This window comes from Pseudophryne corroboree, chromosome 7, assembly GCF_028390025.1.
Source record: "Pseudophryne corroboree isolate aPseCor3 chromosome 7, aPseCor3.hap2, whole genome shotgun sequence".
Taxonomy (NCBI): domain Eukaryota; kingdom Metazoa; phylum Chordata; class Amphibia; order Anura; family Myobatrachidae; genus Pseudophryne; species Pseudophryne corroboree.
In genome coordinates this window covers 343561129-343574664 of record NC_086450.1, presented here as the reverse complement: position 1 = coordinate 343574664, position 13536 = coordinate 343561129, and the positions used below count along the sequence as shown (strand labels likewise).

General features: G+C 48.6%; 1 protein-coding gene across 1 annotated transcript in view; it reads left to right on the top strand.

Annotated features, from left to right (window-relative positions):
* ARL6IP1 (ADP ribosylation factor like GTPase 6 interacting protein 1) overlaps positions 1 to 12149 on the top strand; it is an 85609-nt gene extending 73460 nt beyond the window's left edge. Inside the window, exon 6 of the mRNA XM_063934390.1 lies at positions 11650 to 12149. Coding sequence (XP_063790460.1) covers positions 11650 to 11768 — 119 coding nt within the window. The 3' untranslated portion in view covers positions 11769 to 12149. The remainder of the gene's footprint in view (positions 1 to 11649) is intronic.
* The last annotated feature ends 1387 nt before the right edge of the window (positions 12150 to 13536 follow it).

Below are 13536 nucleotides of genomic sequence, written 5' to 3'. Positions count from 1 at the left end.
GTTTTTAAGAATTTTGAGCGGGACAGAAGCTCGCCGCCAAGGGGGCGGGGCTTCTCCCTCAGCACTCGCCAGCGCCATTTTTCTCCACAGCACCGCTGAGAGGAAGCTCCCCGGACTCTCCCCTGCTTGATACCACTGTGAAAGAGGGTTTTAAAGTAGAGGGGGGGGGGGGGGGAGCACATAATTGGCGCATATACATACTTTAAAAGCGCTACTGGGTAAACATTCTGTGTTTTTTCCTGGGTCATATAGCGCTGGGGTGTGTGCTGGCATACTCTCTCTCTGTCTCTCCAAAGGGCCTGGTGGGGAACCTGTCTTCAGAAAAGAGCTTCCCTGTGTGTGTGTGTGTGTGGTGTCGGTACGCGTGTGTCGACATGTCTGAGGTTGAAGGCTCACCTAAGGAGGAGTGCATGAATGTAAGGTCTCCGTCGGCAGCGCCGACACCTGACTGGATGGATATGTGGAATGTTTTAAGTGCTAATGTTAATTTATTGCACAAAAGATTAGACAAAGCTGAAGCTATGGTACAGTCATGGAGTCAACCCATGTCTGTCCCAATGTCGCCGGGACCTTCGGGGTCTCAGAAGCGCCCACTATCCCAAATAGTAGACACAGATACCGACACAGATTCAGACTCCAGTGTCGACTACGATGATGCAAAATTACAGCCGAAAGTGGCTAAATGTATTCGATATATGATTATTGCAATAAAAGATGTTTTGCATATCACAGAGGAACAGTCGGGTACACATGTATAAGGGAAAGAAACCCGAGGTCACCTTTCCCTCCTCACATGAGCTGAACGAATTATGCGAAAAAGCGTGGGAAACTCTAGACAAAAAACTGCAGATTCCCAAAAGGATTCTTATAGCGTATCCTTTCCCGCCAAAGGACAGGATACGGTGGGAATCCTCCCCTAGGGTAGACAAGGCTTTGACACGCTTATCAAAAAACATAGCGCTCCCATCCCAAGATACGGCTACCCTCAAGGATCCTGCTGACCGCAAGCAGGAGGTTTACCTTGAAGTCCATTTACACACATTCTGGTACGTTACTCAGACCGGCAATTGCGTCGGCCTGGGTTTGTAGTGCTGTAGCAGCATGGACAGATTCCTTATCAGCGGATATTGAGACCCTTGATAAGGATACCATTTTAATGACCCTAGGGCATATAAAAGATGCTGTCTTATATATGAGGGATGCTCAAAGAGACATTAGTTTACTAGATTCCAGAATAAACGCTATGTCTATTTCTGCTAGGCGAGTCTTATGGACCCGACAGTGGTCAGGTGATGCCGACTCAAAGAGGCATATGGAGTTTTTGCCTTACAAGCGTGAGGAATTGTTTGAAGAGGGCCTCTCTGACCTCGTCTCCACAGCTACGGCAGGTAAATCGAATTTTTTGCCTTATATTCCCTCACAATCTAAGAAAGCGCCTCATTATCAAATGCAGTCCTTTCGTTCACATAAAAGCAAAAGAGTACGTGGATCGTCCTTTCTTGCCAGAGGTAAGGGCAGAGGGAAAAAGCTGCACAACACAGCTAGTTCCCAGGAACAGAAGTCCTCCCCGGCCTCTACAAAATCCACCGCATGACGCTGGGGCTCCCCTGAGGGAGTTCGCTCCAGTGGGGGCACGTCTTCGACTTTTCAGCCACATCTGGGTTCACTCACAGGTGGATCCCTGGGCAATAGAAATTGTTTCCCAGGGATACAAGCTGGAATTCAAAGAGGTGCCTCCTCGCCGGTTTTTCAAATCTGTGCTACCGACTTCTCCCCTGGAAAGGGAGATAGTGTTAGATGCGATTCACAAATTGTGTCTTCAACAAGTGGTGGTCGAGGTTCCCCTGCTTCAAAGAGGGAAGGGGTACTACTCAACTGTTTGTGGTTCCGAAACCGGACGGTTCGGTCAGACCCATTTTGAATTTAACATCCCTGAACCTTTACTTAAAACGGTTCAAATTCAAAATGGAATCGCTCAGAGCGGTCATCGCCAGCCTGGAAGGGGGGGATTTTATGGTATCTCTGGACATAAAGGATGCATACCTGCATGTTCCCATATATCCTCCTCATCAGGCGTACCTGAGATTTGCGGTACAGGATTGTCATTACCAATTTCAGACGTTGCCGTTTGGGCTTTCCACGGCCCCGAGAATTTTCACCAAGGTAATGGCGGAAATGATGGTGCTCCTGCGCAAGCAGGGTGTCACAATTATCCCGTACTTGGACGATCTCCTCATAAAATCGAGATCACGGGAGAAGTTGCTGAGCAGCCTATCACTTTCACTGAAGGTGTTACAGCGACACGGCTGGATTCTCAATATTCCAAAGTCGCAGCTGAATCCTACAACTCGTCTGCCCTTCTTGGGCATGATTCTGGACACAGACCAGAAAAGGGTTTTTCTTCCGATAGAAAAAGCGCAGGAACTCATGACTCTAGTCAAGAACCTGTTGAAGCCAAAACAAGTGTCAGTACATCATTGCACTCAAGTCCTGGGAAAAATGGTGGCGACGTACAAAGCCATTCCCTTCGGCAGGTTCCATGCAAGGACTTTCCAATGGGACCTATTGGACAAATGGTCTGGGTCACATCTGCAAATGCATCCGCGGATCACCCTGTCCCCCAGGGCCAGGGTATCGCTCCTGTGGTGGCTGCAGAGTGCTCACCTTCTAGAGGGCTGCAGGTTCGGCATTCAGGATTGGATCCTGGTGACCACGGACGCGAGCCTCCGAGGTTGGGGAGCAGTCACACAGGGAAGAAATTTCCAAGGCCTTTGGTCAAGTCAAGAGACTTGTCTTCACATCAGCATCCTGGAACTAAGGGCCATATACAACGCCCTACGTCAAGCGGAGACCTTACTTCGCGACCAACCAGTTCTGATCCAGTCAGACAACGTCACCGCAGTAGCTCATGTAAAACGCCAGGGCGGCACAAGGAGCAGAGTGGCGATGGCGGATGCCACCAGAATTCTTCGTTTGGCGGAGAATCATGTAAGCGCACTGTCAGCAGTGTTTATTCCGGGAGTGGACAACTGGGAAGCAGACTTCCTCCGCAGACACGACCTGCATCCGGGAGAGTGGGGACTTCATCAGCAAGTCTTCGCACAGATTGCAAGTCGGTGGGGACTGCCCCAAATAGACATGATGGCGTCCCGTCTCAACAAAAAGCTACAAAGGTATTGCGCCAGGTCAAGAGATCCTCAGGAGGTGGCTGTGGACGCCCTAGTGACACCGTGGGTGTTCCAGTCGGTCTATGTATTTCCTCCTCTTCCTCTCATACCCAAGGTGTTGCGAATAATAAGAAAAAGAGGAGTGAGAACAATACTCATTGTTCCGGATTGGCCACGAAGGACCTGGTATCCGGATCTGCAGGAAATGCTCTGTGGCCTCTTCCTCTAAGACAGGACCTGTTGCAACAGGGTACCTGTCTGTTCCAAGAATTACCGCGGCTGCGTTTGATGGCATGGCGGTTGAACGCCGGATCCTAGCGGAAAAATGTATTCCGGATGAGGTAATTCCTACGCTAATAAAGGCTAGGAAGGACGTGACATCTAAACATTATCACCGAATGCTCCTACGGAAGAATTCCATCTAGGCCGTTCTTCACTTCCTACAAACTGGAGTGAATTTGGGCCTAAAATTAGGCTCCATTAAAGTTCAGATTTCGGCCTTATCCATTTTCTTTCAAAAGGAATTGGCCTCTCTACCTGAAGTACAGACTTTTGTGAAGGGAGTACTGCATATTCAGCCTCCTTTTGTACCTCCGGTGGCGCCTTGGGACCTTAACGTGGTGTTAAGTTTCCTTAAGTCACATTGGTTTGAACCACTTAGAACAGTGGAGTTGAAATATCTCACTTGGAAGGTGGTCATGTTGTTAGCCTTGGCTTCGGCTAGGCGAGTTTCGTAATTAGCGGCTTTATCACATAAAAGCCCCCATCTGGTTTTCCATATGGATAGAGCGGAATTGCGGACCCATCCTCAATTCCTACCTAAGGTGGTCTCATCCTTTCATATGAACCAACCTATTGTCGTGCCTGTGGCTACACATGACTTGGAGGATTCCGAGTCCCTTGATGTGGTCAGGGCTTTGAAAAGTTACGTGGCCAGAACTGCTAGGATCAGAAAAACAGAAGCACTGTTTGTCCTGTATGCAGCCAACAAGGTCGGCGGCCCTGCTTCAAAGCAGACTATTGCTCGCTGGATCTGTAACACTATTCAGCAGGTGCATTCTACGGCAGGATTGCCGTTACCAAAATCGGTTAAGGCCCATTCCACTAGGAAGGTGGGCTCGTCTTGGGCGGCTGCCCGAGGGGTCTCGGCACTACAGCTGTGCCGAGCTGCTACTTGGTCGGGGTCAAACACCTTTGCAAAGTTCTATAAGTTTGATACCCTGGCTGAGGAGGACCTCCTGTTTGCTCAATCGGTGCTGCAGAGTCATCCGCACTCTCCCGCCCGTTTGGGAGCTTTGGTATAATCCCCATGGTCCTTACGGAGTCCCAGCATACTCTAGGACATTAGAGAAAATAAGATTTTAAACATACCGGTAAATCTTTTTCTCGTAGTCCGTAGAGGATGCTGGGCGCCCGTCCCAAGTGCGGACTTCTTCTGCAAGACTTGTATATAGTTTTGCTTACATAAGGGTTATGTTATAGTTTTCATCGGTCTTGGACTGATGCTATGTTGTTTTCATACTGATAACTGGTTAGTATATCATAAGTTATACGGTGTGATTGGTGTGGCTGGTATGAATCTTGCCCTTGGATTAACAAAAATCCTTTCCTCGTACTGTCCGTCTCCTCTGGGCACAGTTTCTCTAACTGAGGTCTGGAGGAGGGGCATAGAGGGTGGAGCCAGTGCACACTCAGATCCAAAGTCTTTCTTAAAGTGCCCATGTCTCCTGCGGAGCCCGTCTATCCCCTTGGTCCTTACGGAGTCCCAGCATCCTCTACGGACTAGGAGAAAAAGATTTACCGGTAGGTTTAAAATCTTATTTTTCTCTAACGTCCTAGTGGATGCTGGGGACTCCGTCAGGACCATGGGGGATAGCGGCTCCGCAGGAGACAGGGCACAAAAAGTAAGCTTTTAGGATCACATGGTGTGTACTGGCTCCTCCCCCTATGACCCTCCTCCAAGCCTCAGTTAGGTTTTTGTGCCCGTCCGAGCAGGGTGCAATCTAGGTGGCTCTCAAAGAGCTGCTTAGAAAAAGTTTTTTAGGTTTCTTATTTTCAGTGAGTCCTGCTGGCAACAGGCTCACTGCTACGAGGGACTTAGGGGAGAGAAGTGAACTCACCTGCGTGCAGGATGGATTTGCTTCTTAGGCTACTGGACACCATTAGCTCCAGAGGGATCGAACACAGGCCCAGCCATGGAGTCCGGTCCCGGAGCCGTGCCGCCGACCCCCCTTGCAGATGCCGAAGTTGAAGAGGTCCAGAGGTCCGGAAACAGGCGGCAGAAGACTTTCAGTCTTCATAAGGTAGCGCACAGCACTGCAGCTGTGCGCCATTGTTGTCGGCACACTTCACACCAGCGGTCACTGAGGGTGCAGGGCGCTGGGGGGGGGCGCCCTGGGCAGCAATGTATAATACCTTTTTCTATGGCTAAAATACATCACATATAGCCCTTGAGGCTATATGGATGTATTTAACCCCTGCCATATATCGCAAACTCCGGGAGAAGAGCCCGCCGTTTTAGGGGGCGGGGCCTAGTCTCCTCAGCACACAGCGCCATTTTCCTGCTCAGCTCTGCTGTGAGGAAGGCTCCCAGGACTCTCCCCTGCACTGCACTACAGAAACAGGGTAAAACAGAGAAGGGGGGCATATTTTGGTGATATTTTTATATATTAAGCGCATATAACAGAAACAACACCTTTTAGGGTTGTTTATATACATTTTTATAGCGCTTTGGTGTGTGCTGGCAAACTCTCCCTCTGTCTCCCCAAAGGGCTAGTGGGGTCCTGTCTTCGATAAGAGCATTCCCTGTGTGTCTGCTGTGTGTCGGTACGTGTGTGTCGACATGTATGAGGACGATGTTGGTGTGGAGGCGGAGCAATTGCCGGTAATGGTGATGTCACCCCCTAGGGAGTCGACACCGGAATGGATGGCTTTAATTATGGAATTACGTGATAATGTTAGCACGCTGCAAAAGTCAGTTGACGACATGAGACGGCCGGAAAACCAGTTAGTACCTGTCCAGGCGTCTCAGGCACCGTCAGGGGCTGTAAAACGTCCCTTACCTCAGTCAGTCGACACAGGTACCGACACAGATGAATCTAGTGTCGACGGTGAAGAAATAAACGTATTTTCCAATAGGGCCACACGTTATATGATCACGGCAATGAAGGAGGCTTTGCATATCTCTGATACTGCAGGTACCTCAAAGGGGGGTATTATGTGGGGTGTGAAAAAACTACCTGTAGCTTTTCCAGAATCAGAGGAATTGAATGATGTGTGTGATGAAGCGTGGGTTAACCCCGATAGAAAACTGCTAATTTCAAAGAAGTTATTGGCATTATACCCTTTCCCACCAGAGGTTAGGGCGCGCTGGGAAACACCCCCTAGGGTGGATAAGGCGCTCACACGCTTATCAAAACAAGTGGCGTTACCGTCTCCTGATACGGCCGCCCTCAAGGATCCAGCTGATAGGAGGCTGGAAACTACCCTGAAGAGTATATACACACATACTGGTGTTATACTGCGACCAGCAATAGCCTCAGTCTGGATGTGCAGTGCTGGGGTGGTTTGGTTGGATTCCCTGACTGAAAATATTGATACCCTGGATAGGGACAGTATTTTATTGACTTTAGAGCAATTAAAGGATGCTTTTCTTTATATGCGAGATGCTCAGAGGGATATTTGCACTCTGGCATCGAGAGTAAGTGCGATGTCCATATCTGCCAGAAGAAGTTTATGGACGCGACAGTGGTCAGGTGATGCGGATTCCAAACGGCATATGGAAGTATTGCCGTATAAAGGAGAGGAATTATTTGGGGTCGGTCTATCGGATCTGGTGGCCACGGCAACAGCCGGAAAATCCACTTTTTTACCTCAGGTCACCTCCCAACAGAAAAAGACACCGTCTTTTCAGCCGCAGTCCTTTCGTTCCTATAAGAACAAGCGGGCAAAAGGACAGTCATATTTGCCCAGAGGCAAAGGAAGGGGTAAGAGGTTGCAGCAAGCAACTACTTCCCACGAACAAAAGCCCTCCCCGGCTTCTACAAAGCCCTCAGCATGACGCTGGGGCTGTGCAAGCGGACTCAGGGGCGGTGGGGGGTCGACTAAAGATTTTCAGCACACAGTGGGCGCGCTCACAGGTGGACCCTTGGATCCTGCAGGTAGTATCTCAGGGTTACAAGTTGGAATTCGAAAAGTCTCCCCCTCGCCGGTTCCTAAAGTCTGCTTTACCAACGTCTCCCTCAGAAAGGGCGACGGTATTGGAAGCCATTCACAAGCTGTATTCTCAGCAGGTGATAGTCAAGGTACCCCTCCTACAACAGGGAAAGGGGTATTATTCCACACTATTTGTGGTACCGAAGCCGGACGGTTCGGTAAGACCTATTCTAAATCTGAAATCCTTGAACCTGTACATACAGAAATTCAAGTTCAAGATGGAGTCACTCAGAGCAGTGATAGCGAATTTGGAAGAAGGGGACTTCATGGTGTCCCTGGACATAAAAGATGCTTATCTGCATGTCCCAATTTACCCTTCACACCAAGGGTATCTCAGGTTCGTGATACAAAACTGTCATTATCAGTTTCAAACGCTGCCGTTTGGTTTGTCCACGGCACCTCGGGTTTTTACCAAGGTAATGGCTGAAATGATGGTTCTTCTACGAAGAAAAGGCGTATTAATTATCCCTTACTTGGACGATCTCCTGATAAGGGCAAGGTCCAGAGAACAGCTGGAAGTCGGAGTAGCACTAACCCAAGTAGTGCTTCAACAACACGGGTGGATTCTGAATCTTCCAAAATCTCAATTGACCCCGACGACACGTCTGCTGTTCCTGGGAATGATTCTGGACACTGTTCAGAAAAAGGTGTTTCTCCCGGAGGAGAAAGCAAGGGAGTTATCCGAACTTGTCAGGAACCTCCTAAAACCAGGAAATGTGTCAGTACATCAATGCACAAGAGTCCTGGGAAAGATGGTGGCTTCTTACGAAGCAATTCCATTCGGCAGATTCCACGCACGAATATTTCAGTGGGATCTGCTGGACAAATGGTCCGGATCGCATCTGCACATGCATCAGCGGATAACACTGTCACCAAGAACAAGGGTGTCTCTTCTGTGGTGGTTGCAGAGTGCCCATCTGTTAGAGGGCCGCAGATTCGGCATACAGGACTGGGTCCTGGTGACTACGGATGCCAGCCTACGAGGCTGGGGAGCAGTCACACAGGGAAGAAACTTCCAGGGCGTGTGGTCAAACCTGGAGACGTCTCTTCACATAAATATACTGGAGCTAAGAGCGATTTACAATGCTCTAAGCCTGGCAAAACCGCTGCTTCAGGGTCAGCCGGTGTTGATCCAGTCGGACAACATCACGGCAGTCGCCCACGTAAACAGACAGGGCGGCACGAGAAGCAGAAGAGCAATGACAGAAGCTGCAAGGATTCTTCGCTGGGCGGAAAATCATGTCATAGCACTGTCAGCAGTGTTCATTCCGGGAGTGGACAACTGGGAAGCAGACTTCCTCAGCAGACACGACTTCCACCCGGGAGAGTGGGGACTTCATCCAGAAGTCTTCCACATGATTGTGAACCGTTGGGAAAAACCAAAGGTGGACATGATGGCGTCCCGCCTCAACAAGAAACTGGACAGATATTGCGCCAGGTCAAGAGACCCTCAGGCAATAGCTGTGGACGCTCTGGTAACACCGTGGGTGTACCAGTCCGTGTATGTGTTTCCTCCTCTGCCTCTCATACCAAAGGTACTGAGAATTATAGGATCTGCTTCAGCAGGGACCTTGTATGTTCCAAGACTTACCGCGACTGCGTTTGACGGCATGGCGGTTGAACGCCGGATTCTAAAAGAAAAGGGCATTCCAGAGGAAGTTATTCCTACCTTGATTAAAGCCAGGAAGGAAGTGACCGCACAACATTATCACCGCATTTGGAGAAAATATGTTGCGTGGTGTGAGGCCAAGAAGGCCCCAACGGAGGAATTTCAATTGGGTCGATTCCTACATTTCCTGCAGGCAGGATTGTCTATGGGCCTCAAATTGGGGTCTATTAAGGTTCAAATTTCGGCCTTATCGATTTTCTTCCTGAAAGAATTGGCTTCAGTGCCTGAAGTACAAACTTTTGTCAAAGGTGTACTACATATACAGCCCCCGATTGTGCCTCCAGTGGCACCGTGGGATCTCAACGTAGTTTTGGAATTTCTCAAATCCCATTGGTTTGAGCCGCTCAAATCGGTAGATTTGAAGTATCTTACATGGAAAGTAACCATGCTACTGGCCCTGGCTTCAGCCAGGAGAGTATCAGAGTTGGCGGCTTTATCGTACAAAAGCCCATATCTGATTTTCCATTCGGACAGGGCAGAACTGCGGACGCGTCCTCAGTTTCTGCCTAAGGTGGTTTCGGCTTTTCACTTGAACCAGCCTATTGTGGTGCCTGCGGCTACTAGCGACTTGGAGGACTCCAAGTTACTGGACGTTGTCAGAGCATTGAAAATATATATTTCAAGGACGGCTGGAGTCAGAAAATCTGACTCGCTGTTTATCCTGTATGCACCCAACAAGATGGGTGCTCCTGCGTCTAAGCAGACGATTGCTCGTTGGATCTGTAGCACAATCCAACTTGCACATTCTGTGGCAGGCCTGCCACAGCCTAAATCTGTAAATGCCCACTCCACAAGGAAGGTGGGCTCATCTTGGGCGGCTGCCCGAGGGGTCTCGGCATTACAACTTTGCCGAGCAGCTACGTGGTCAGGGGAGAACACGTTTGTAAAATTTTACAAATTTGATACTCTGGCTAAGGAGGACCTGGAGTTCTCTCATTCGGTGCTGCAGAGTCATCCGCACTCTCCCGCCCGTTTGGGAGCTTTGGTATAATCCCCATGGTCCTTACGGAGTTCCCAGCATCCACTAGGACGTTAGAGAAAATAAGAATTTACTTACCGATAATTCTATTTCTCATAGTCCGTAGTGGATGCTGGGCGCCCATCCCAAGTGCGGATTGTCTGCAATACTTGTACATAGTTATTGTTACAAAAATTGGGTTATTATTGTTGTGAGCCATCTTTTCAGAGGCTTCTTCGTTGTTATCATACTGTTAACTGGGTTCAACTCACAAGTTGTACGGTGTGATTGGTGTGGCTGGTATGAGTCTTACCCGGGATTCAAGATCCTTCCTTATTGTGTACGCTCGTCCGGGCACAGTACCTAACTGAGGCTTGGAGGAGGGTCATAGGGGGAGGAGCCAGTACACACCATGTGATCCTAAAAGCTTACTTTTTGTGCCCTGTCTCCTGCGGAGCCGCTATCCCCCATGGTCCTGACGGAGTCCCCAGCATCCACTACGGAGTATGAGAAATAGAATTATCGGTAAGTAAATTCTTATTTTTCTTTTTTGGATACCAGGGTTGTTTTCCTGTGTAGAGTCTAGTACATGTGCCATACTAGCAGTCTCGCCTCCTGATGGGTGGCTGCAACACAGTCCAAAATTTAAATAGGGGAGACTCCCCTGTTTGAATTTTGGACTGTGCTGTAGCCCCACCTCCGAAGCCACCACTGAAACTAGTAACCTAGGGGGTAATTCCAAGTTGATCGCAGCAGGAATTTTGTTAGCAGTTGGGCAAAACCATGTGCACTGCAGGGGAGGCAGATATAACATGTGCAGAAAGTGTTAGATTTGGGTGGGTTATTTTATTTATGTGTAGGGTAAATACTGGCTGCTTTATTTTTACACTGCAAATTAGATTGCAGATTGAACACACCACACCGAAATCTAACTCTCTCTGCACATGGTAAATCTGCCTCCCCTGCAGTGCACATGGTTTTTCCCAACTGCTAACAAAATTCCTGCTGCGATCAACTTGGAATTACCCCCCTTGTTCCATCTAAAACCTAGGTCCAGCCCAAGTAACTGAACACACTCTCTGGCTTGAAACCCGCTTAAAGTGCTGGCTGCACCTGGACTTCCCTCTGTCGGTTTTTGGGGATGACATCATCTCCAAGTGCCGGTGAGCTGGCACTCCATAGGGTTTTAACGGGACCTGTGTCGAATGACCCGTATCACCCATTTTACACTGCCCCATTACCTTGGTCCTTTCCAGGTAACTGGACCTCGGTTATTTTTTTGGGACCCTTTCCACTGAGCCAGACCTGAGTAAACCCGGCAATGACCTCGGTTTTTGCAGCAGTGGAAAAGGGCTATAAATGTAATTGCTGCCACTGTGTGATATATTCTGCCCATAGCTTATCTTGCTTGTCAGCAATGATTGAGGCCCTATGACTAAAGTATGAGAACCCCTGAGTTCTCATACTTTAGTCATAGTTCAGGGCCTGTTCCCATCATTCAAAGCTAAACCACTGCCTAATGGCTTTGAGCATGGAACATACATTTGTTTCCTTGAATGCACTGCTTGGCGTTTGCTGTTTGTATGATCCAATCAGGTTGACATGAATTGTTTTAACAAGAGCTTTTTCTTTAATTGCAGTGAGTTTTGTGCTGTTGGTTCCTGGCCTCAATAAACATGGAATTATTACGAAGTTTGTAGGAATGGGAAAGCGTGAAATAAACAAACTGATCAAGCAAAAAGAGAAAAAGAATGAATAAAGAGAATTTTGCTAAATACAATACTAAACCTTCCATGGGAGCATTTTCTTGTTGAACGTTTTGGGATAAGACCAGTCTCACCTTTCATGTTAACATTCAGTTCCCCCATAATTGCCAATGCTGTATCTTTGAAACCTGTTGCACTGAAATCTTAAGTCTTTCTGAAGTGTATAAAGTCCATATTCCTGTGTGTCTCTTACAAACTGCTGTAATCTTGGTCTTGTCCTGAATCCAAAATCTTTCCTTTTTACCATTTTTATGTCCCCTTCTGTAAATATTTATTTCCGTGTGTATTGTCTTGGATTTGTTTTTGTTTTTTCTGCAAAGTAAATATAAATGTGTGTACCTGTCAGTGGATGTAATAAAATCTAGAATATACAAGTACTTTGGTAGCTCATTTTTGTCACTTTCTCTGACGTCCTAGTGGATGCTGGGAACTCCGTAAGGACCATGGGGAATAGCGGCTCCGCAGGAGACTGGGCACAACTAAAAGAAAGCTTTTAGACTACCTGGTGTGCACTGGCTCCTCCCACTATGACCCTCCTCCAAGCCTCAGTTAGATTTCTGTGCCCGGCTGAGCTGGATGCACACTAGGGGCTCTCCTGAGCTCCTAGAAAGAAAGTTTATTTTAGGTTTTTTATTTTACAGTGAGACCTGCTGGCAACAGGCTCACTGCATCGAGGGACTAAGGGGAGAAGAAGCAAACCTACCTGCTTGCAGCTAGCTTGGGCTTCTTAGGCTACTGGACACCATTAGCTCCAAAGGGTTCGACCGCATGGAACTGGCCTTGGTGTTCGTTCCCGGAGCCGCGCCGCCGTCCCCCTTACAGAGCCAGAAGCAAGAAGAGGTCCGGAAAATCGGCGGCAGAAGACATCAGTCTTCACCAAGGTAGCGCACAGCACTACAGCTGTGCGCCATTGCTCCTCATACACACTTCACACTCCGGTCACTGAGGGTGCAGGGCGCTGTGGGGGGGGCGCCCTGAGCAGCAATAAAAACACCTTGGCTGGCAAATATATCACAATATATAGCCCCAGAGGCTATATATGTGATAAATACCCCTGCCAGAATCCATAAAAAAGCGGGAGAAAAGTCAGCGAAAAAGGGGCGGAGCTATCTCCCTCAGCACACTGGCGCCATTTTCTCTTCACAGTGCAGCTGGAAGACAGCTCCCCAGGCTCTCCCCTGTAGTTTTCAGGCTCAAAGGGTTAAGAAGAGTGGGGGGGCACTAAATTTAGGCGCAATATTGTATATACAAGCAGCTATTGGGAAAAATTCACTCAATATAGTGTTAATCCCTAAATTATATAGCGCTCTGGTGTGTGCTGGCATACTCTCTCTCTGTCTCCACAAAGGGCTTTGTGGGGTCCTGTCCTCAGTCAGAGCATTCCCTGTGTGTGTGCGGTGTGTCGGTACGGCTGTGTCGACACGTTTGATGAGGAGGCTTATGTGATGGCAGAGCAGATGCCGATAAATGTGATGTCGCCCCCTGTGGGGCAGACACCAGAGTGGATGGATAGGTGGAAGGTCTAAACCGACAGTGTCAACTCCTTACATAAAAGGCTGGATGACTATACAGCTGTGGGACAGCCGGCTTCTCAGCCCGCGCCTGCCCAGGCGTCTCAAAGGCCATCAGGGGCTCAAAAACGCCCGCTCCCTCAGATGTCGACACGGAGTCTGACTCCAGTGTCGACGAGGTTGAGACATATACACAATCCACTAGGAACATCCGTTACATGATCCCGGCAATAAAAAATGTGTTACACAT